The 23972-nt window shown below is 51.8% G+C and overlaps 1 protein-coding gene across 3 annotated transcripts in view; it reads left to right on the top strand.

Annotated features, from left to right (window-relative positions):
- LOC141113799 (rhomboid-related protein 3-like) overlaps nt 1-23972 on the top strand; it is a 72435-nt gene that overhangs the window by 31188 nt on the left and 17275 nt on the right. For all 3 annotated transcript variants that reach the window (XM_073607091.1, XM_073607089.1, XM_073607090.1), the window contains 4 exons: nt 7637-7861; nt 7981-8129; nt 14157-14269; nt 21354-21454. In XM_073607091.1, coding sequence (XP_073463192.1) covers nt 7637-7861; nt 7981-8129; nt 14157-14269; nt 21354-21454 — 588 coding nt within the window. The remainder of the gene's footprint in view (nt 1-7636; nt 7862-7980; nt 8130-14156; nt 14270-21353; nt 21455-23972) is intronic.

A 23972-nucleotide genomic window follows, 5' to 3' on the forward strand; every position in this document is an offset into this window, starting at 1 on the left:
TGTTAAAAGGGACATCTACACTGATTATCAGTGCCTCCTCATCAGTACCAATCAGTGCCACATATGAGTGCAGCCTATCAGTGCCACCCATCAGTGCCCACCAGTGCTGACTATCAGTGCCTCCTCATCAGTGCCCACCAGTGCTGCCTATCAGTGTCTCCTCATCAGTGCCCACCAGTGCTGACTATTAGTGCCTACCAGTTCCACCTATCAGTGCCTCCTCATCAGTGCCCACCAGTGCTGACTATCAGTGCCTCCTTATCAGTGCCCATCAGTGCTGCATATCAGTGCCACCTCATCAGTGCAGCCTATCAGTGCCACCCATCAGTGCCCACCAGTGCTGACTATCAGTGCCTCCTCATCAGTGCCCACCAGTGCTGCCTATCAGTGTCTCCTCATCAGTGCCCACCAGTGCTGACTATTAGTGCCTACCAGTTCCACCTATCAGTGCCTCCTCATCAGTGCCCACCAGTGCTGACTATCAGTGCCTCCTTATCAGTGCCCACCAGTGCTGCCTATCTGTGCCTACCAGTTCCACCTATCAGTGCTTCCTTATCAGTGCTGCCTATTAGTGCCTCCTTATCAGTGCCCACCAGTGCTGCCTATCTGTTCCTACCAGTTCCACCTATCAGTGCCTCTTCATCAGTGCCCACCAGTGCTGCCTATTAGTGCCTCTTCATCAGTGCCCACCAGTGCCACCTCTTCAGTGCAGCCTATCAGTGTCCATCAGTGCCACCTCATCAATGCAGCCTATCGGTGCAGCCTATCCATGTCCATCAGTGCAGCCTATTAGTGCCTCTTCATCAGTGCCCACCAGTGCCACCTCTTCAGTGCAGCCTATCAGTGTCCATCAGTGTCCATCAGTGCCACCTCATCAATGCAGCCTATCAGTGCAGCCTATCCATGTCCATCAGTGCAGCCTATTAGTGCCCATCAGTGAAGGAGAAAAATTACCTGTTTGCAAAACAAACTATAAAAAAGATTTTCTTTAATTTCAAAATTTTGGGTCTTTTTTCATTTGTTTAGCAAAAAATAAAAAACCTCCAGGGGTGATTAAATACACCAAAAGAAAGCTTTATTTGTGTGTGTACAGTGTTACATGACCACACAATTGTCATTCAAAGTGTGACAGCGCTGAAATCTGAGAATTGGCCTGGGGCGGGGGCATGTGTGCAGTAGGCAAGTGGTTCTGAAGCTTGCTAGCCGCTTGTTTAAAGTGGCAATCAGCAGTCCCATTAGGATATGTGTTCAACATTTACAAACTGGAGCTGAATGGTACTTTAAAAGCTTCAGCAAAGCTCACTGATCACACTGCTCTTATGGAACAGGCCTCAGGCCGGGGTCACATATGTGCGGCCGCGGGTTTGTGACTGGGGTCCGTGCATTTCTGTTTACCCGTTCAGGTGCGATTCAGGTTCAAATTCTTGCCTGAACCAAACCCAAACATGTACAGGACCCTTTTGGAAACCGCACTGTGACCACCCCGTCCATGTGTGAAGCGGGTCCACTGAGAGCCGGTCACACTCGCCTGTCATATGAATTGGATGTGATGAAAACCACATCCAATTCACAGATATGTGAACCCAGCCTTAGTCTTGTCCTAGAAGGCTGTGTGCAGTGTCCCTCTTTACACAAAGGTCGTAGGTCAGCGACACTGCAGCCTCACGCTGTGGTCACTATGATCCGGGTCAGTCTTCTATGCAGACATGTCACAGTACACGGGTCATATGGAGACACCAGCTGGACCCGGCCTTCATCTATCGATGTCTTTATCACCTTAGTCACTGTGTGTTTGTGGATATAAAATATCTGTCAAAGCTGCACGCCATCGGCTCCATTGCAAGTTTATGAGCCGGAAAACACATTTATCCTCCTCCGAAAGAGAGAGAGAGAGAGAGAGAGAGAGAGAGGAAGGTCATGGGGGTGAGAGAGGCAGACGAGAAGAGAAGACAGAAGAACAAGTGTGGTGGTAGAAGGTCTGGGAGGGGGTGAAGAGATGTGGGGTGAGATGGAGGAGGGGTAGAAGGTCTGGGAGGGGGTGAAGGGATGTGGGGTGAGATGGAGGAGGGGTAGAAGGTCTGGGAGGGGGTGAAGGGATGTGGGGTGAGATGGAGGAGAAGTAGAAGGTCTGGGAGGGGGTGAAGAGATGTGGGGTGAGATGGAGGAGAAGTAGAAGGTCTGGGAGGGGGTGAAGAGATGTGGGGTGAGATGGAGGAGGGGTAGAAGGTCTGGGAGGAGGGTGAAGGGATGTGGGGTGAGATGGAGGAGGGGTAGAAGGTCTGGGAGGGGGTGAAGGGATGTGTGGTGAGATGGAGGAGGGGTAGAAGGTCTGGGAGGGGGTGAAGGGATGTGGGGTGAGATGGAGGAGAAGTAGAAGGTCTGGGAGGGGGTGAAGGGATGTGGGGTGAGATGGAGGAGAAGTAGAAGGTCTGGGAGGGGGTGAAGAGATGTGGGGTGAGATGGAGGAGGGGTAGAAGGTCTGGGAGGAAGGTGAAGGGATGTGGGGTGAGATGGAGGAGGGGTAGAAGGTCTGGGAGGGGGTGAAGGGATGTGTGGTGAGATGGAGGAGGGGTAGAAGGTCTGGGAGGGGGTGAAGTGATGTGGGGTGAGATGGAGGAGGGGTAGAAGGTCTGGGAGGGGGTGAAGGGATGTGGGGGGAGATGGAGGAGGGGTAGAAGCTCTGGGAGGGGGTGAAGGGATGTGGGGGGAGATGGAGGAGGGGTAGAAGCTCTGGGAGGGGGTGAAGTGATGTGGGGGGAGATGGAGGAGGGGTAGAAGGTCTGGGAGGGGGTGAAGGGATGTGGGGTGAGATGGAGGAGGGGTGGAATGTCTGGAAGGGGGTGAAGGGATGTGGGGTGAGATGGAGGAGGGGTAGAAGGTCTGGGAGGGGGTGAAGACATGTGGGGTGAGATGGAGGAGGGGTAGAAGGTCTGGGAGGGGGTGAAGGGATGTGGGGTGAGATGGAGAAGTAGAAGGTCTGGGAGGGGGTGAAGGGATGTGGGGTGAGATGGAGCAGAAGTAGAAGGTTTGGGAGGGGGTGAAGGGATGTGGGGTGAGATGGAGCAGAAGTAGAAGGTTTGGGAGGGGGTGAAGGGATGTGGGGTGAGATGGAGGAGGAGTAGAAGGTCTGGGAGGGGGTGAAGGGATGTGTGGTGAGATGGAGGAGGGGTAGAAGGTCTGGGAGGGGGTGAAGGGATGTGGGGTGAGATGGAGGAGAAGTAGAAGGTCTGGGAGGGGGTGAAGAGATGTGGGGTGAGATGGAGGAGGGGTAGAAGGTCTGGGAGGAAGGTGAAGGGATGTGGGGTGAGATGGAGGAGGGGTAGAAGGTCTGGGAGGGGGTGAAGGGATGTGTGGTGAGATGGAGGAGGGGTAGAAGGTCTGGGAGGGGGTGAAGTGATGTGGGGTGAGATGGAGGAGGGGTAGAAGGTCTGGGAGGGGGTGAAGGGATGTGGGGGGAGATGGAGGAGGGGTAGAAGCTCTGGGAGGGGGTGAAGGGATGTGGGGGGAGATGGAGGAGGGGTAGAAGCTCTGGGAGGGGGTGAAGTGATGTGGGGGGAGATGGAGGAGGGGTAGAAGGTCTGGGAGGGGGTGAAGGGATGTGGGGTGAGATGGAGGAGGGGTGGAATGTCTGGAAGGGGGTGAAGGGATGTGGGGTGAGATGGAGGAGGGGTAGAAGGTCTGGGAGGGGGTGAAGACATGTGGGGTGAGATGGAGGAGGGGTAGAAGGTCTGGGAGGGGGTGAAGGGATGTGGGGTGAGATGGAGAAGTAGAAGGTCTGGGAGGGGGTGAAGGGATGTGGGGTGAGATGGAGCAGAAGTAGAAGGTTTGGGAGGGGGTGAAGTGATGTGGGGGGAGATGGAGGAGGGGCAGAAGGTCTGGGAGGGAGTGAAGGCATATGGGGTGAGATGGAGGAGGGGTAGAATGTCTGGAAGGGGGTGAAGGGATGTGGGGGGAGATGGAGGAGGGGTAGAAGGTCTGGGAGGGGATGAAGAGATGTGGGGGGAGATGGAGGAGGGGTAGAATGTCTGGGAGGGGGTGAAGGGATGTGGGGTGAGATGGAGGAGGGGTAGAAGGTCTGGGAGGGGGTGAAGGGATGTGGGGTGAGATGGAGGAGGGGTAGAAGGTCTGGGAGGGGGTGAAGGGATGTGGGGGGAGATGGAGGAGGGGTAGAAGGTCTGGAAGGGGGTGAAGGGATGTGGGGTGAGATGGAGGAGGGGTAGAAGGTCTGGAAGGGGGTGAAGGGATGTGTGGTGAGATGGAGGAGGGGTAGAAGGTCTGGGAGGGGGTGAAGGGATGTGGGGGGTGATGGAGGAGGGGTAGAAGGTCTGGGAGAGGGTGAAGGGATGTGGGGTGAGATGGAGGAGGGGGTGAAGGTCTGGGAGAGGGTGAAGGGATGTGGGGTGAGATGGAGGAGGGGATGAAGGGATGTGGGGTGAGATGGAGGAGGGGTAGAAGGTCTGGGAGAGGGTGAAGGGATGTGGGGGGAGATGGAGGAGGGGTAGAAGGTCTGGGAGGGGGTGAAGGGATGTGGGGTGAGATGGAGGAGGGGTAAAAGGTCTGGGAGGGGGTGAAGCGATGTGGGGTGAGATGGAGGAGGGGTAGAAGGTCTGGGAGGAGGGTGAAGAGATGTGGGGTGAGATGGAGGAGGGGTAGAAGGTCTGGGAGGGGGTGAAGGGATGTGGGGTGAGATGGAGGAGGAGTAGAAGGTCTGGAAGGGGGTGAAGGGATGTGGGGTGAGATGGAGGAGGGGTAGAAGGTCTGGGAGGGGGTGAAGGGATGTGGGGTGAGATGGAGGAGAAGTAGAAGGTCTGGGAGGGGGTGAAGAGATGTGGGGGGAGATGGAGGAGGGGCAGAAGGTCTGGGAGGGGGTGAAGGGATGTGGGGTGAGATGGAGGAGGGGTAGAAGGTCTGGGAGGAGGGTGAAGGGATGTGGGGTGAGATGGAGGAGGGGTAGAAGGTCTGGGAGGGGGTGAAGAGATGTGGGGTGAGATGGAGGAGGGGTAGAAGGTCTCGGAGGAGGGTGAAGGGATGTGGGGTGAGATGGAGGAGGGGTAGAAAGTCTGGGAGGGGGTGAAGAGATGTGGGGTGAGATGGAGGAGGGGCAGAAGGTCTGGGAGGGGGTGAAGGGATGTGGGGTGAGATGGAGGGGAGAGACAGAGTGGAGGTATAATAGAGAGGCAAGGGATAGGAGGCAGGGTGAGAGACATGGAAAGATGGGGGGTAATGAACAGGGGGTATGGATTTGAGAAAAGGATAAAACCTGGGTAACGAGAAGAGAAGAAGTTGGGGTTGAAGGCGGAGTGGCAATGTTAGAGGTTAAGTGCAGGAGATAGCAGTGGAGGATGCAGGCTGAAGGATAGAAATGGGGGTGACAGGTAGGACTAGAAGATGGCATGGGGGTAAGAGACAGGCATGGGGCTGAGAGCAAGGTTGAAGGGTCAATGGAACGTGGTTTGAGGAATGTGGTCACCCCAAGGTGGGTTGAGGTGAGAAACGTTGGGTGGATGGATAGACGGGTAAGAAGGAGGGTTGGGCATGAGAGGAAAGGATTACGCAGAGGGTGGGGTACAAAGTGCAGATCACAGAGAGGACAGAGATTTCAGTAGTCTGTGTATGTGTGATCTCCCCTCTCCTGGAACATCGTGTTCTCGGCACTCGGTGGGTGTATTTTCCCTCTGCTCTCCACCTATTGTCCCTGCGTTAGACACACTCATTGGGTTTTATTACTGAATTCATATAAGTGTGGGGGTGGTGAAGGCCTGAGTTCAGCCTTTGTAATGCTCTCTATATTCTCCTGGTATAACACTGGACCCCCCCATCAGGTGAAGGGAGAAGACTCCTCCTGGTACAAGTCTATAGAACAGGCTAGTTCTGAATGAAGCCTGGCACAGGTTGTAGGTGGTGAAGGGAGAAGACTCCCCCTGGTACCAGTCTATAGAACAGGCTAGTTCTGAATGAAGCCTGGCACAGGTTGTAGGTGGTGAAGGGAGGAGACTCCTCCTGGTACAAGTCTATAGAACAGGCTAATTCTGAATGAAGCCTGGCACAGGTTGTAGGTGGTGAAGGGAGAAGACTCCTCCTGGTACCAGTCTATAGAACAGGCTAGTTCTGAATGAAGCCTGGCACAGGTTGTAGGTGGTGAAGGGAGAAGCCTCTTCCTGGTACCAGTACCAGACTTGGGAAGCAGCTTCTTGACAGAAATACCCAACAGGGTGTCCGGAGTCCATCACACCGGCTAATCCTGAATCAAGCCCACCACTGGTTGTAGGTGGTGAAGGGAGAAGACTCCTCCTGGTACCAGTCTATAGAACAGGCTAGTTCTGAATAAAGCCTTGCACAGGTTGTAGGTGGTGAAGGGAGAAGACTCCTCCTGGTACAAGTCTATAGAACAGGCTAGTTCTGAATGAAGCCTGGCACAGGTTGTAGGTGGTGAAGGGAGAAGACTCCTCCTGGTACCAGTCTGTAGAACAGGCTAATTCTGAATGAAGCCTGGTACAGGTTGTAGGTGGTGAAGGGAGAAGACTCCTCCTGGTACCAGTCTGTAGAACAGGCTAGTTCTGAATGAAGCCTGGCACAGGTTGTAGGTGGTGAAGGGAGAAGACTACTCCTGGTACCAGTCTATAGAACAGGCTAGTTCTGAATGAAGCCTGGCACAGGTTGTAGGTGGTGAAGGGAGAAGACTCCTCCTGGTACCAGTCTGTAGAACAGGCTAATTCTGAATGAAGCCTGGTACAGGTTGTAGGTGGTGAAGGGAGAAGACTCCTCCTGGTACCAGTCTGTAGAACAGGCTAATTCTGAATGAAGCCTGGCACAGGTTGTAGGTGGTGAAGGGAGGAGACTCCTCCTGGTACCAGTCTATAGAACAGGCTAGTTCTGAATGAAGCCTGGCACAGGTTGTAGGTGGTGAAGGGAGAAGACTCCTCCTGGTACCAGTCTATAGAACAGGCTAGTTCTGAATGAAGCCTGGCACAGGTTGTAGGTGGTGAAGGGAGAAGCCTCCTCCTGGTACCAGTACCAGACTTGGGAAGCAGCTTCTTGACAGAAATACCCAACAGGGTGTCCGGAGTCCATCTCACAGGCTAATCCTGAATCAAGCCCGCCACTGGTTGTAGGTGGTGAAGGGAGAAGACTCCTCCTGGTACCAGTCTGTAGAACAGGCTAGTTCTGAATAAAGCCTTGCACAGGTTGTAGGTGGTGAAGGGAGAAGACTCCTCCTGGTACAAGTCTATAGAACAGGCTAGTTCTGAATGAAGCCTGGCACAGGTTGTAGGTGGTGAAGGGAGAAGACTCCTCCTGGTACCAGTCTATAGAACAGGCTAGTTCTGAATGAAGCCTGGCACGGGTTGTAGGTGGTGAAGGGAGAAGACTCCTCCTGGTACTAGTCTATAGAACAGGCTAGTTCTGAATGAAGCCTGGCACAGGTTGTAGGTGGTGAAAGGAGAAGACTCCTCCTGGTACCAGTCTATAGAACAGTCTAGTTCTGAATGAAGCCTGGCACAGGTTGTAGGTGGTGAAGGGAGAAGACTCCTCCTGGTACTAGTCTATAGAACAGGCTAGTTCTGAATGAAGCCTTGCACAGGTTGTAGGTGGTCCATGCACCCCTCTCATGTTTATGATTTTTGCTTTCTCTTCTCAGATGAGCAGTAAGCGATCGAATAGCTTCCGACGTGCCATCTTGCAGGGGAACAGACGCTTGTGTAATAAGGCTCTTATAGAGGAGTCTGGTCTAAGTTTGGCACAGAGGCTGGTCCGCCATGTGGCTTATGAGGTGCTACCCCGAGAGATTGACAGGAAGTGGTTCTATGACAACTACACGGGCTGTCCGCCACCCTGGTTCATGATTGCCATCACCATTGTGGAGGTGGGTCCATATGGTCAAGTACTGGTCCAGGTTCAAAGCTTTATTTAGGTACAAAGGAAACTGAAGTATGGACTGTGGCTTCTGTTGATTGGTAATTCCCCGTTTTGTTCTTCTTCCAGGTGGCCATCTTTATGTACTATGGGCTAGTGTTGGACAGATTTGTGTTGCAGGTCAACCACCCCCAGTACCTGAAGAACCCACTCATGTACCACCCCCAGCTCCGCTCCCAGGCCTGGCGGTACCTCAGCTACATCTTCATGCATGCAGGGTGAGTCCCACGCTATGTCTGGAGAACCTTCTCCATCTCCTGGCACCTGTATATTGTAGAAGTCCAGTCCACATAAGCCTCTGACACACAGCATCTTCTGTACCATGGCTGATGTTACTCCTTGAAATCTACATGTTGATCCAAGAATGTTACTGAAACCTCTTTTACACAGATGACAGTCGGATATCATTTGTGAAGAGCGATCCTTCACTATGACACATTGAGGGGTATGGGAGCTCTGAAAGGAGAGGCTTGGGGTTAATATAAAGCTGTTATTGATCATTCATTAGGAAGACACATCAGTATTTACCATCATTGATCTGCAGGAAGGTGACTCTGTAGATGTTCCTGGATAACATTGCAGCTGTGCAGTGATGGTGTGTAGTGTCTTCTCTGGACATCCGACCGACGTGACTGCAGAGCAATTCTCTATCATCATAAATGTCTACAATAAAATCAGCCACATCAACGGGGTTCCCCCATGATTTATACCAACCCCCCCTCATGGGTGTCTACCGCACTCACAGAATCTCTCTCCTATACACTTCACCCCCCACCCTTTAAAATACTGTCTCCTCCTGACTCCTTTCCCATCTCCCTCCTACAATGTTCTCCCACCCTCTCCACCCTTCATATCTCAATCTCCCTCTAACCCCCACTGCCCCCCCCCCCCCCCAACCCAAATCTATTCTTTTCTCTCCCTCCTCACCCTCTCTCTCCTTCCCACTGTGTCCCCCTCTCTGTGTGTCTCTCCTCCTCCTGACATCCTCCTCTCCCTCCCCTCCTCCTTCACTCCTCTCTTCCCCACTCCTATCCTCTCCCCTCCTCATTCACCCCACTCCTTGCACTTATCTCCTCCACCATTCTCTTCCCCACTCCTCTATTCCCCACTTCTCTCTTCCCCACTTCTCTCTTCCCCACTCCTCTCTCTCCCCTCCTCAATCACTCACTCCTTGCTCTTCTCTCCTCCACTCCTCTCTTCCCCATTACTCTTTCTCCCCTCCTTGTTCACTCACTCCTTGCACTCCTCTCTTCCACACTCCTCTCTCTCCCCTTGTCAGGAGAGGACTCACCTGCTGGTGGCACTGTGGCTCCCAGATCCATAGGATGCAGTTCCTGTGTCCACCAGCGGGTGTCTCCTAGCAGATGGACTATACAGGTAATTAGGCTGCACCTGATATGGACTGCTGGGGGTATATAAGCCCACCTTTAACTGAGGTCCAGTGCTTCCTGATCCTGTACCCTGATCCGGAGACCTGCTCCCACTATCTGGCTTCCTGCTCCCAGTTCCTGGCTTCCTGCTCCCAGTTCCTGGCTTCCTGCTCCCAGTAACTGGCTTCCTGCTCCCAGTTCCCGGCTTTCTACTCCCACTATCTGGCTTCCTGCTCCCATTAAATGGCTTTCTGCTCCTGGCTTCCTCCTCCCAGTTCCTGGCTTCCTGTTTCCAGTTCCTGGTTTCCTGTTCTCCTTGTATCTTGTCCCTGTCTTGTTTTGCTCATGTGTGTTCCCCCCACTTGTATATAGTTAGTTAAGTTATTATATGGGGGTTTTGGCTGTCTTACATTTAGACCCCTTTCACACTGATAGCGGGCCACGTTGATGGTAAAGCGTCGCTAGTTTTAGCAGCGCTTTAGTGTCGTTTTAGCTGCGCTTTTGGCCGCTAGTGGGGCGCATTTAACCCCCGCTAGTGGTCGAAGAAAGGGTTAAAAGCTCCCGAAAAATGGCTATTCGGCAGCACTGCCTATTCATTTCAATGGGCAGGGGCGGTGGAGGAGGGGGTGTATACCCCCCTCCCCCACTGCCCCAAAGACGCTGCTTGCAGGACTTTTTCTAATGTCCTGCAAGAGCACCGCCCCGATGTGAAAGCATTGGCGTTTTTTTTCTAGCGCTAAAACGCCTGAAAAACGCCTCCGGTGTGAAAGGGGTCTTACTTTCCACTTGTTTGTTTATGATTTACTGGTGTTGGTATCAGAGGTGTCATTGTCATCATAAATATATATTCACTTACCTGGTCCTGATTCCTTTATGTGCAACCAACTGATCTGATCACCCCTGCTGTATGCATGTATGTGGTATCCCTGACACCCCTCCTCGTTCACTCCTTCCTTCTCCTCTCCCTGCTCTTCTATCTCTCCTCCTCCTTCACTTCCTCCTCCTCTCTCTTCCCTCCTCCACTTCTCTGTCTCCCTTCCTCGTTCACTCCTTCCCTCTCCTCTCCCCCGCTCTTCTCTCTCCTCTCCCTGCACTTCTATCTCTCCTCCTACTTCACTTCCTTCCTTCTCTCTCTCCTTTCACTCTTCCCTCTCCTCTCCCCCGCTCTTCTCTCTCTCTCCTCCTCCTTCACTTCCTCCTCTCTCTCCCCTCCTCCTCCACTTCTCTGTCTCCCTTCCTTGTTCGCTCTTCCCTCTCCTCTCCCCCGCTCTTCTCTCTCTCTCCTCCTTCACTTCCTCCTCTCTCTCCCCTCCCCCTCCACTTCTCTGTCTCCCTTCCTCGTTCACTCCTTCCCTCTCCTCTCCCCCGCTCTTCTCTCTCCTCTCCCTGCACTTCTATCTCTCCTCCTACTTCACTTCCTTCCTTCTCTCTCTCCTTTCACTCTTCCCTCTCCTCTCCCCAGCTTTTCTCTCTCTCTCCTCCTCCTTCACTTCCTCCTCTCTCTCCCCTCCTCCTCCACTTCTCTCTCTCCCTTCGTTCACTCTTCCCTCTCCTTTCCCCAGCTCTTCTCTCTCCTCCTCCTTCACTTCCTCCTCCTCTCTCTCCCCTCCTCCACTTCTCTGTCTCCCTTCCATGTTCACTCTTCCCTCTCCTCTCCCCTGCTCTTCTCTCTCTCTCCTCCTCCTTCACTTCCTCCTCTCTCTCCCCTCCTCCTCCACTTCTCTCTCTCCCTTCCTTGTTTACTCTTCCCTCTCCTCTCCCCCGCTCTTCTCTCTCTCTCCTCCTCCTTCACTTCCTCCTCTCTCTCCCCTCCTCCTCCACTTCTCTCTCTCCCTTCATTCACTCTTCCCTCTCCTTTCCCCAGCTCTTCTCTCTCCTCCTCCTTCACTTCCTCCTCCTCTCTCTCCCCTCCTCCACTTCTCTGTCTCCCTTCCATGTTCACTCTTCCCTCTCCTCTCCCCTGCTCTTCTCTCTCTCTCCTCCTCCTTCACTTCCTCCTCTCTCTCCCCTCCTCCTCCACTTCTCTCTCTCCCTTCCTTGTTTACTCTTCCCTCTCCTCTCCCCCGCTCTTCTCTCTCTCTCCTCCTCCTTCACTTCCTCCTCTCTCTCCCCTCCTCCTCCACTTCTCTCTCTCCCTTCGTTCACTCTTCCCTCTCCTTTCCCCAGCTCTTCTCTCTCCTCCTCCTTCACTTCCTCCTCTCTCTCCCCTCCTCCTCCACTTCTCTCTCTCCCTTCCTTGTTTACTCTTCCCTCTCCTCTCCCCCGCTCTTCTCTCTCTCTCCTCCTCCTTCACTTCCTCCTCTCTCTCCCCTCCTCCTCCACTTCTCTCTCTCCCTTCGTTCACTCTTCCCTCTCCTTTCCCCAGCTCTTCTCTCTCCTCCTCCTTCAGTTCCTCCTCCTCTCTCTCCCCTCCTCCACTTCTCTGTCTCCCTTCCATGTTCACTCTTCCCTCTCCTCTCCCCTGCTCTTCTCTCTCTCTCCTCCTCCTTCACTTCCTCCTCTCTCTCCCCTCCTCCACTTCTCTGTCTCCCTTCCTTGTTCACTCTTCCCTATCCTCTCCCCACTCTTCTCCTCCACTTCCTCCTCTCTTTCCCCTCCTCCTCCACTTCTCTCTCTCCCTTCCTTGTTCACTCTTCCCTCTCCTCTCCCCACTCTTCTCTCTCTCTCCTCCTTCATTTCCTCCTCTCTCTCTCTCTCTCTCTCTCTCTCTCTCTCTCTCTCTCTCTCTCTCTCTCTCTCTCCCCTCCTCCTCCACTTCTCTCTCTCACTTCCTTGTTCACTCTTCCCTCTCCTCTCCCCTGCTCTTCTCTCTCTCTCCTCCTCCTTCACTTCCTCCTCTCTCTTCTCCCCCTCCACTTCTCTCTCTCCCTTCCTTGTTCACTCTTCCCTTTCCTCTCCCCACTCTTCTCTCCCCGCTCTTCTCTCTCTCTCTCTCTCTCTCTCTCTCTCTCTCTCTCTCCTCCTCCACTTCCTCCTCTCTCTCTCCCCTCCCCCTCCACTTCTCTCTCTCTCCCTTCCTTGTTCACTCTTCCCTTTCCTCTCCCCACTCTTCTCTCTCTCCTCCACTTCCTCCTCTCTCTCTCTCCCTTCCTTGTTCACTCTTCCCTCTCCTCTCCTCCGCTCTTCTCTCTCTCTCTCTCCTCCTCCTTCACTTCCTCCTCTCTCTCCCCTCCTCCACTTCTCTCTCTCCCTTCCTCGTTCACTCTTCCCGCCTCTATTTTCCTCTCCCTGTTTACTCCCCTCTCCTTCATTTTCCTTTCCTTTATCCTTTCATGATTACTCACATTCCCTCTATTTCTGTTCTTCCCTCCTTATTCACTCGTTCTTTCTCTCTTTCCCCTCCTCTATCTCCCTCGCTCCTCTTCTCTCTCACCTCTCCTCATTCTCTTTCCCCTCCTCTATCCCCCTCGCTCCTCTTCTCTCTCACCTCTCCTCATTCTCTATCCCCTCCTCTATCTCCCTCGCTCCTCTTCTCTCTCACCTCTCCTCATTCTCTTTCCCCTCCTCTATCCCCCTCGCTCCTCTTCTCTCTCACCTCTCCTCATTCTCTTTCCCCTCCTCTATCCCCCTCGCTCCTCTTCTCTCTCACCTCTCCTCATTCTCTATCCCCTCCTCTATCTCCCTCGCTCCTCTTCTCTCTCACCTCTCCTCATTCTCTTTCCCCTCCTCTATCCCCCTCGCTCCTCTTCTCTCTCACCTCTCCTCATTCTCTATCCCCTCCTCTATCTCCCTCGCTCCTCTTCTCTCTCACCTCTCCTCATTCTCTTTCCCCTCCTCTATCCCCCTCGCTCCTCTTCTCTCTCACCTCTCCTCATTCTCTATCCCCTCCTCTATCTCCCTCGCTCCTCTTCTCTCTAACCTCTCCTCATTCTCTTTTCCCTCCTCTATCTCCCTCGCTCCTCTTCTCTCTCACCTCTCCTCATTCTCTTTCCCCTCCTCTATCCCCCCGCTCCTCTTCTCTCTCACCTCTCCTCATTCTCTATCCCCTCCTCTATCTCCCTCGCTCCTCTTCTCTCTCACCTCTCCTCATTCTCTTTTCCCTCCTCTATCTCCCTCGCTCCTCTTCTCTCTCACCTCTCCTCATTCTCTTTCCCCTCCTCTATCCCCCTCGCTCCTCTTCTCTCTCACCCCTCCTCATTCTCTATCCCCTCCTCTACCCCACTTGCTCCTCTTCTCTCTCACCACTCCTCATTCTCTATCCCCTCCTCTATCTCCCTCGCTCCTCTTCTCTCTCACCCCTCCTCATTCTCTATCCCCTCTTCTATCCCCCTCGCTCCTCTTCTCTCCTGCCCCTCCTCATTCTCTTTCCCCTCCTCTATCCCCCTCGCTCCTCTTCTCTCATACCCCTCCTCATTCTCTTTCCCCTCCTCTATCTCCTTCCCCTCCTCTATCTCCCTCACTCCTCTTCTCTCTCATACCTCTCCTCATTCTCTTTCCCCTCCTCTATCTCCCTCGCTCCTCTTCTCTCTCACCCCTCCTCATTCTCTTTCCCCTCCTTTATCTCCCTCGCTCCTCTTCTCTCTCACCCCTCCTCATTCTCTTTCCCCTCCTCTATCCCCCTCGCTCCTCTTCTCTCATACCCCTCCTCATTCTCTTTCCCCTCCTCTATCCCCCTCGCTCCTCTTCTCTCATACCCCTCCTCATTCTCTTTCCCCTCCTCTATCCCCCTCGCTCCTCTTCTCTCATACCCCTCCTCATTCTCTTTCCCCTCCTCTATCTCCCTCGCTCCTCTTCTCTCTCACCCCTCCTCATTCTCTTTCCCCTCCTCTATCCCCCTTGCTCCTCTTCTCTCTCACCCTTCCTCATTCTCTGCAGTAACAGGAGTTTGGGGGGTTCTCGGAGTTTCACCTCTAATTCCACTTTTGTCTTTCTCAGGATAGAACATTTGGGGGTGAATGTGGCTCTGCAGTTGTTGGTGGGGGTCCCTCTGGAGATGGTACACGGCACTCTGAGGATCGGATTTGTGTACTTTGCTGGTGTCCTGGCAGGTTAGTGATGATTCCACGAGATGTGTCCTGGCAGGTTAGTGATGATTCCACGAGATAGAGACGTGTCCTGGCAGGTTAGTGATGATTCCATGAGATAGAGATGTGTCCTGGCAGGTTAGTGGTGATTCCACGAAACGTGTCCTGGCAGGTTAGTGATGATTCCCTGAGATAGAGACGTGTCCTGGCAGGTTAGTGATGATTCCATGAGATAGAGACGTGTCCTGGCAGGTTAGTGATGATTCCATGAGATAGAGACGTGTCCTGGCAGGTTAGTGATGATTCCATGAGATAGAGACGTGTCCTGGCAGGTTAGTGGTGATTCCACGAGACGTGTCCTGGCAGGTTAGTGATGATTCCATGAGATAGAGACGTGTCCTGGCAGGTTAGTGATGATTCCACGAGACAGAGACGTGTCCTGGCAGGTTAGTGATGATTCCATGAGATAGAGACGTGTCCTGGCAGGTTAGTGATGATTCCATGAGATAGAGACATGTCCTGGCAGGTTAGTGATGATTCCATGAGATAGAGACGTGTCCTGGCAGGTTAGTGATGATTCCATGAGATAGAGACGTGTCCTGGCAGGTTAGTGATGATTCCATGAGATAGAGACATGTCCTGGCAGGTTAGTGATGATTCCATGAGATAGAGACGTGTCCTGGCAGGTTAGTGATTATTCCATGAGATAGAGACGTGTCCTGGCAGGTTAGTGATGATTCCATGAGATAGAGACGTGTCCTGGCAGGTTAGTGATGATTCCATGAGATAGAGACTTGTCCTGGCAGGTTAGTGGTGATTCCACGAGATAGAGACGTGTCCTGGCAGGTTAGTGATGATTCCATGAGATAGAGATGTGTCCTGGCAGGTTAGTGGTGATTCCACGAAACGTGTCCTGGCAGGTTAGTGATGATTCCCTGAGATAGAGACGTGTCCTGGCAGGTTAGTGATGATTCCATGAGATAGAGACGTGTCCTGGCAGGTTAGTGATGATTCCATGAGATAGAGACGTGTCCTGGCAGGTTAGTGATGATTCCATGAGATAGAGACGTGTCCTGGCAGGTTAGTGGTGATTCCACGAGACGTGTCCTGGTAGGTTAGTGATGATTCCATGAGATAGAGACGTGTCCTGGCAGGTTAGTGATGATTCCATGAGACAGAGACGTGTCCTGGCAGGTTAGTGATGATTCCATGAGATAGAGACGTGTCCTGGCAGGTTAGTGATGATTCCATGAGATAGAGACATGTCCTGGCAGGTTAGTGATGATTCCATGAGATAGAGACGTGTCCTGGCAGGTTAGTGATTATTCCATGAGATAGAGACGTGTCCTGGCAGGTTAGTGATGATTCCATGAGATAGAGACGTGTCCTGGCAGGTTAGTGATGATTCCATGAGATAGAGACTTGTCCTGGCAGGTTAGTGGTGATTCCACGAGATAGAGACGTGTCCTGGCAGGTTAGTGATGATTCCATGAGATAGAGACGTGTCCTGGCAGGTTAGTGATGATTCCACGAGATAGAGACGTGTCCTGGCAGGTTAGTGGTGATTCCACGAGACGTGTCCTGGCAGGTTAGTGATGATTCCATGAGATAGAGACATGTCCTGGCAGGTTAGTGATGATTCCATGAGATAGAGATGTGTCCTGGCAGGTTAGTGATGATTCCACAAGATAGAGACGTGTCCTGGCAGGTTAGTGATGATTCCACGAGATAGAGACGTGTCCTGGCAGGTTAGTGATGATTCCACGAGATAGAGACGTGTCCTGGCAGGTTAGTGATGATTCCACGAGATAGAGACATGTCCTGGCAGGTTAGTGATGATTCCACGAGATAGAGACGTGTCCTGGCAGGTTAGTGATGATTCCACGAGATAGAGACGTGTCCTGGCAGGTTAGTGATGATTCCACGAGATAGAGACGTGTCCTGGCAGGTTAGTGATGATTCCACGAGATAGAGACGTGTCCTGGCAGGTTAGTGATGATTCCACGAGATAGAGACGTGTCCTGGCAGGTTAGTGATGATTCCACGAGATAGAGACGTGTCCTGGCAGGTTAGTGATGATTCCACGAGATAGAGACGTGTCCTGGCAGGTTAGTGATGATTCCACGAGATAGAGACGTGTCCTGGCAGGTTAGTGATGATTCCATGAGATAGAGACGTGTCCTGGCAGGTTAGTGGTGATTCCACGAGATAGAGACGTGTCCTGGCAGGTTAGTGATGATTCCATGAGATAGAGACGTGTCCTGTCAGGTTAGTGATGATTCCACGAGATAGAGACGTGTCCTGGCAGGTTAGTGGTGATTCCACGAGACGTGTCCTGGCAGGTTAGTGATGATTCCATGAGATAGAGACGTGTCCTGGCAGGTTAGTGATGATTCCATGAGATAGAGACGTGTCCTGGCAGGTTAGTGATGATTCCATGAGATAGAGACGTGTCCTGGCAGGTTAGTGATGATTCCATGAGATAGAGACGTGTCCTGGCAGGTTAGTGGTGATTCCACGAGATAGAGACGTGTCCTGGCAGGTTAGTGATGATTCCACGAGATAGAGACGTGTCCTGGCAGGTTAGTGGTGATTCCACGAGACGTGTCCTGGCAGGTTAGTGATGATTCCACGAGATAGAGACGTGTCCTGGCAGGTTAGTGATGATTCCACGAGATAGAGACGTGTCCTGGCAGGTTAGTGATGATTCCACGAGATAGAGACGTGTCCTGGCAGGTTAGTGATGATTCCACGAGATAGAGACGTGTCCTGGCAGGTTAGTGATGATTCCACGAGATAGAGACGTGTCCTGGCAGGTTAGTGATGATTCCACGAGATAGAGACGTGTCCTGGCAGGTTAGTGATGATTCCACGAGATAGAGACGTGTCCTGGCAGGTTAGTGATGATTCCACGAGATAGAGACGTGTCCTGGCAGGTTAGTGATGATTCCACGAGATAGAGACGTGTCCTGGCAGGTTAGTGATAATTCCACGAGATAGAGACGTGTCCTGGCAGGTTAGTGATGATTCCACGAGATAGAGACGTGTCCTGGCAGGTTAGTGATGATTCCACGAGATAGAGACGTGTCCTGGCAGGTTAGTGGTGATTCCACGAGATAGAGACGTGTCCTGGCAGGTTAGTGATGATTCCATGAGATAGAGACGTGTCCTGTCAGGTTAGTGATGATTCCACGAGATAGAGACGTGTCCTGGCAGGTTAGTGGTGATTCCACGAGACGTGTCCTGGCAGGTTAGTGATGATTCCATGAGATAGAGACGTGTCCTGGCAGGTTAGTGATGATTCCATGAGATAGAGACGTGTCCTGGCAGGTTAGTGATGATTCCATGAGATAGAGACGTGTCCTGGCAGGTTAGTGATGATTCCATGAGATAGAGACGTGTCCTGGCAGGTTAGTGATGATTCCATGAGATAGAGACGTGTCCTGGCAGGTTAGTGATGATTCCATGAGATAGAGACGTGTCCTGGCAGGTTAGTGATGATTCCACGAGATAGAGACGTGTCCTGGCAGGTTAGTGATGATTCCACGAGATAGAGACGTGTCCTGGCAGGTTAGTGATGATTCCACGAGATAGAGACGTGTCCTGGCAGGTTAGTGATGATTCCACGAGATAGAGACGTGTCCTGGCAGGTTAGTGGTGATTCCACGAGATAGAGACGTGTCCTGGCAGGTTAGTGATGATTCCACGAGATAGAGACGTGTCCTGGCAGGTTAGTGATGATTCCACGAGATAGAGACGTGTTCTGGCAGGTTAGTGATGATTCCACGAGATAGAGACGTGTCCTGGCAGGTTAGTGATGATTCCACGAGATAGAGACGTGTCCTGGCAGGTTAGTGATGATTCCACAAGATAGAGACGTGTCCTGGCAGGTTAGTGATGATTCCACGAGATAGAGACGTGTCCTGGCAGGTTAGTGATGATTCCATGAGATAGAGACGTGTCCTGGCAGGTTAGTGATGATTCCATGAGATAGAGACGTGTCCTGGCAGGTTAGTGATGATTCCATGAGATAGAGACGTGTCCTGGCAGGTTAATGGTGATTCCACGAGACGTGTCCTGGCAGGTTAGTGATGATTCCATGAGATAGAGACGTGTCCTGGCAGGTTAGTGATGATTCCATGAGATAGAGACGTGTCCTGGCAGGTTAGTGATGATTCCATGAGATAGAGACGTGTCCTGGCAGGTTAGTGATGATTCCATGAGATAGAGACGTGTCCTGGCAGGTTAGTGATGATTCCACGAGACGTGTCCTGGCAGGTTAGTGATGATTCCATGAGATAGAGACGTGTCCTGGCAGGTTAGTGATGATTCCATGAGATAGAGACGTGTCCTGGCAGGTTAGTGATGATTCCATGAGATAGAGACGTGTCCTGGCAGGTTAGTGATGATTCCATGAGATAGAGACGTGTCCTGGCAGGTTAGTGATGATTCCATGAGATAGAGACGTGTCCTGGCAGGTTAGTGGTGATTCCACGAGACGTGTCCTGGCAGGTTAGTGATGATTCCATGAGATAGAGACGTGTCCTGGCAGGTTAGTGATGATTCCATGAGATAGAGACGTGTCCTGGTAGGTTAGTGATGATTCCATGAGATAGAGACGTGTCCTTGCAGGTTAGTGATGATTCCATGAGATAGAGACGTGTCCTGGCAGGTTAGTGATGATTCCGTGAGATAGAGACGTGTCCTGGCAGGTTAGTGGTGATTCCACGAGACGTGTCCTGGCAGGTTAGTGATGATTCCATGAGATAGAGACGTGTCCTGGCAGGTTAGTGATGATTCCATGAGATAGAGACGTGTCCTGGCAGGTTAGTGATGATTCCATGAGATAGAGACGTGTCCTGGCAGGTTAGTGATGATTCCATGAGATAGAGACGTGTCCTGGCAGGTTAGTGATGATTCCACGAGACGTGTCCTGGCAGGTTAGTGATGATTCCATGAGATAGAGACGTGTCCTGGCAGGTTAGTGATGATTCCATGAGATAGAGACGTGTCCTGGCAGGTTAGTGATGATTCCATGAGATAGAGACGTGTCCTGGCAGGTTAGTGGTGATTCCACGAGACGTGTCCTGGCAGGTTAGTGATGATTCCATGAGATAGAGACGTGTCCTGGCAGGTTAGTGATGATTCCATGAGATAGAGACGTGTCCTGGCAGGTTAGTGGTGATTCCACGAGACGTGTCCTGGCAGGTTAGTGATGATTCCATGAGATAGAGACGTGTCCTGGCAGGTTAGAGATGATTCCATGAGATAGAGACGTGTCCTGGCAGGTTAGTGATGATTCCATGAGATAGAGACGTGTCCTGGCAGGTTAGTGATGATTCCACGAGACGTGTCCTGGCAGGTTAGTGGTGATTCCATGAGATAGAGACGTGTCCTGGCAGGTTAGTGATGATTCCATGAGATAGAGACGTGTCCTGGCAGGTTAGTGATGATTCCATGAGATAGAGACGTGTCCTGGCAGGTTAGTGATGATTCCATGAGATAGAGACATGTCCTGGCAGGTTAGTGATGATTCCATGAGATAGAGACGTGTCCTGGCAGGTTAGTGATGATTTCATGAGATAGAGACGTGTCCTGGCAGGTTAGTGATGATTCCACGAAACGTATCCTGGTAGGTTAGTGATGATTCCATGAGATAGAGACCTGTCCTGGCAGGTTAGTGATGATTCCACGAGATAGAGACGTGTCCTGGTAGGTTAGTGATGATTCCATGAGATAGAGACGTGTCCTGGTAGGTTAGTGATGATTCCATGAGATAGAGACGTGTCCTGGCAGGTTAGTGATGATTCCACGAGATAGAGACGTGTCCTGGCAGGTTAGAGATGATTCCATGAGATAGAGACGTGTCCTGGCAGGTTAGTGATGATTCCATGAGATAGAGACGTGTCCTGGCAGGTTAGTGATGATTCCACGAGACGTGTCCTGGCAGGTTAGTGATGATTCCATGAGATAGAGATGTGTCCTGGCAGGTTAGTGATGATTCCATGAGATAGAGACGTGTCCTGGCAGGTTAGTGGTGATTCCACGAGACCTGTCCTGGCAGGTTAGTGATGATTCCATGAGATAGAGACGTGTCCTGGCAGGTTAGTGATGATTCCATGAGATAGAGACATGTCCTGGCAGGTTAGTGGTGATTCCATGAGATAGAGACCTGTCCTGGCAGGTTAGTGATGATTCCATGAGATAGAGACGTGTCCTGGCAGGTTAGTGATGATTCCATGAGATAGAGACGTGTCCTGGCAGGTTAGTGATGATTCCATGAGATAGAGACGTGTCCTGGCAGGTTAGTGGTGATTCCACGAGACGTGTCCTGGCAGGTTAGTGATGATTCCATGAGATAGAGACGTGTCCTGGCAGGTTAGAGATGATTCCATGAGATAGAGACGTGTCCTGGCAGGTTAGTGATGATTCCATGAGATAGAGACGTGTCCTGGCAGGTTAGTGGTGATTCCACGAGATAGAGACGTGTCCTGGCAGGTTAGTGGTGATTTCACGAGATAGAGACGTGTCCTGGCAGGTTAGTGGTGATTCTATGAGATAGAGACGTGTCCTGGCAGGTTAGTGGTGATTCCACGAGATAGAGACGTGTCCTGGCAGGTTAGTGATGATTCCACGAGATAGAGACATGTCCTGGCAGGTTAGTGATGATTCCATGAGATAGAGACGTGTCCTGGCAGGTTAGTGGTGATTCCACGAGATAGAGACGTGTCCTGGCAGGTTAGTGATGATTCCATGAGATAGAGACGTGTCCTGGCAGGTTAGTGATGATTCCATGAGATAGAGACGTGTCCTGGCAGGTTAGTGGTGATTCCATGAGATAGAGACGTGTCCTGGCAGGTTAGTGGTGATTCCACGAGATAGAGACGTGTCCTGGCAGGTTGGTGGTGATTCCACGAGATAGAGACGTGTCCTGGCAGGTTAGTGATGATTCCATGAGACGTGTCCTGATTCCATCACCTTCCCATCTGATGTCTCCATCACTTTCCAAGAGACTCTCAGCCTTTCCTTGTATCCATGACCTTCACAACCACAAATGACAACAGATGGGACATTCTGCTCTTATCTCAGACATTGTTCTGTCTCTCAGGGTCTCTGGCCGTGTCTCTGGCTGACATGACGGCACCCGTGGTTGGATCTTCCGGTGGAGTGTACGCCATCATATCCGCTCATCTGGCCAATATTGTGATGGTGAGCTTTGTCTCCTGCATGAATGATGTTGGTGGGCTCTGTGGGTATATATATATATATATATATATATGTTGTATATACACTATATTCCCAAAAGTATTGTGACGCCTGCCTTTACACACACATGAACTTTAATGACCTCCCAGTCTTAGTCCGCTATAACAGCTTTAACTCTTCTGGGAAGGCCGTCCACGAGGTTTAGGAGGGTGTCTATGGGAATGCTTGACCATTATTCCTGAAGCACATTTGTGAGGTTGGGCACTGATGTTGGATGAGAAGGCCTGGCTCGCAGTCTGCTCTCTAATTCATCCCAAAGGTGTTCTATCGGGTTGAGATCAGGACTCTGTGCAGGCCAGTCACGTTCCTCCACCCCAAACTCACTCATCTATGTCTTTATGGACCTTGCTTTGTGCACTCGTCCAAATCATTTGGTGGAGGGGGGATTATGGTGTTGAGGGAGGGGGGATTATGGTGTGGGGGTTGTTTATCGGGGGCTGGGCCTGGCCCCTTAGTTCCAGTGAAGGGAACTCTTAAGGCGTCTTCATACAAAGACATTTTGGACAATTTCATGCTCCCAACTTTGTGGGAACAGTTTGGGGAGGGCCCCTTCCTGTTCAAACATGACTGCCCACCAGTGTACAAAGCAAGGTCCATAAAGACATGGATGAGTGAGTTTGGGGTTGAGGAACTTGACTGGCCTGCACAGAATCCTGACCTCAACCCCATAGAACACCTTTGGGATGAATTAGAGTGGAAACTGCAGCCAGGGCTTCTCGTCCAAAATCAGTAGCTGACCTCACAAATGCGCTTCTGGAAGAATGGTCAAACATTCCCATAGACACCCTCCTAAACCTATATTGAACCCTACGGACTAAGACTGGGATGCCATTAAAGTTCATGTGCGTTTTAAAAGCAGGTGTCCCAATACTTTTGGTAATAAGTGTAGTTCTGTTACCACAGCAGTCATCTCCAGGGGGTGACTGCTGCAGATTGGTTCTTCTTCTTCTTGCACCATTCTTGTTGGTGTTATGGGGTCTTCTTCTCTTCTGGAATGAGTGAAGCTGTATGCGGTGGGAATGGAGGCTATGGAGGGAGTTGCACTGCTCTTGTTGGTGTTATGGGGTCATCTCCTCTTCTGGAATGAGTGAAGCTGTATGTGGTGGGAATGGTGGGTGTGGAGGGAGTTGCACTGCTCTTGTTGGTGTTATGGGGTCATCTCCTCTTCTGGAATGGGTGAAGCTGTATGTGGTGGGAATGGAGGGTGTGGAGGGAGTTGCACTGCTCTTGTTGGTGTTATGGGGTCTTCTTCTCTTCTGGAATGGGTGAAGCTGTATGTGGTGGGAATGGAGGGTGTGGTGGGAGTTGCACTGCTCTTGTTGGTGTTATGGGGTCATCTTCTCTTCTGGAATGGGTGAAGCTGTATGTGGTGGGAATGGAGGGTTTGGTGGGAGTTGCACTGCTCTTGTTGGTGTTATGGGGTCTTCTTCTCTTCTGGAATGGGTGAAGCTGTATGTGGTGGGAATGGAGGGTGTGGTGGGAGTTGCACTGCTCTTGTTGGTGTTATGGGGTCTTCTTCTCTTCTGGAATGGGTGAAGCTGTATGTGGTGGGAATGGAGGGTGTGGTGGGAGTTGCACTGCTCTTGTTGGTGTTATGGGGTCATCTTCTCTTCTGGAATGGGTGAAGCTGTATGTGGTGGGAATGGAGGGTTTGGTGGGAGTTGCACTGCTCTTGTTGGTGTTATGGGGTCTTCTTCTCTTCTGGAATGGGTGAAGCTGTATGTGGTGGGAATGGTGGGTGTGGTGGGAGTTGCACTGCTCTTGTTGGTGTTATGGGGTCTTCTTCTCTTCTGGAATGGGTGAAGCTGTATGTGGTGGGAATGGAGGGTGTGGTGGGAGTTGCACTGCTCTTGTTGGTGTTATGGGGTCATCTTCTCTTCTGGAATGGGTGAAGCTGTATGTGGTGGGAATGGAGGGTGTGGTGGGAGTTGCACTGCTCTTGTTGGTGTTATGGGGTCTTCTTCTCTTCTGGAATGGGTGAAGCTGTATGTGGTGGGAATGGAGGGTGTGGTGGGAGTTGCACTGCTCTTGTTGGTGTTATGGGGTCATTTTCTCTTCTGGAATGGGTGAAGCTGTATGTGGTGGGAATGGAGGGTGTGGTGGGAGTTGCACTGCTCTTGTTGGTGTTATGGGGTCATTTTCTCTTCTGGAATGGGTGAAGCTGTATGCGGTGGGAATGGAGGGTTTGGTGGGAGTTGCACTGCTCTTGTTGGTGTTATGGGGTCTTCTTCTCTTCTGGAATGGGTGAAGCTGTATGTGGTGGGAATGGAGGGTGTGGTGGGAGTTGCACTGCTCTTGTTGGTGTTATGGGGTCATCTTCTCTTCTGGAATGGGTGAAGCTGTATGTGGTGGGAATGGAGGGTGTGGTGGGAGTTGCACTGCTCTTGTTGGTGTTATGGGGTCTTCTTCTCTTCTGGAATGGGTGAAGCTGTATGTGGTGGGAATGGAGGGTGTGGTGGGA

This window comes from Aquarana catesbeiana, linkage group LG12 (assembly GCF_042186555.1).
Source record: "Aquarana catesbeiana isolate 2022-GZ linkage group LG12, ASM4218655v1, whole genome shotgun sequence".
Lineage (NCBI taxonomy): Eukaryota > Metazoa > Chordata > Amphibia > Anura > Ranidae > Aquarana > Aquarana catesbeiana.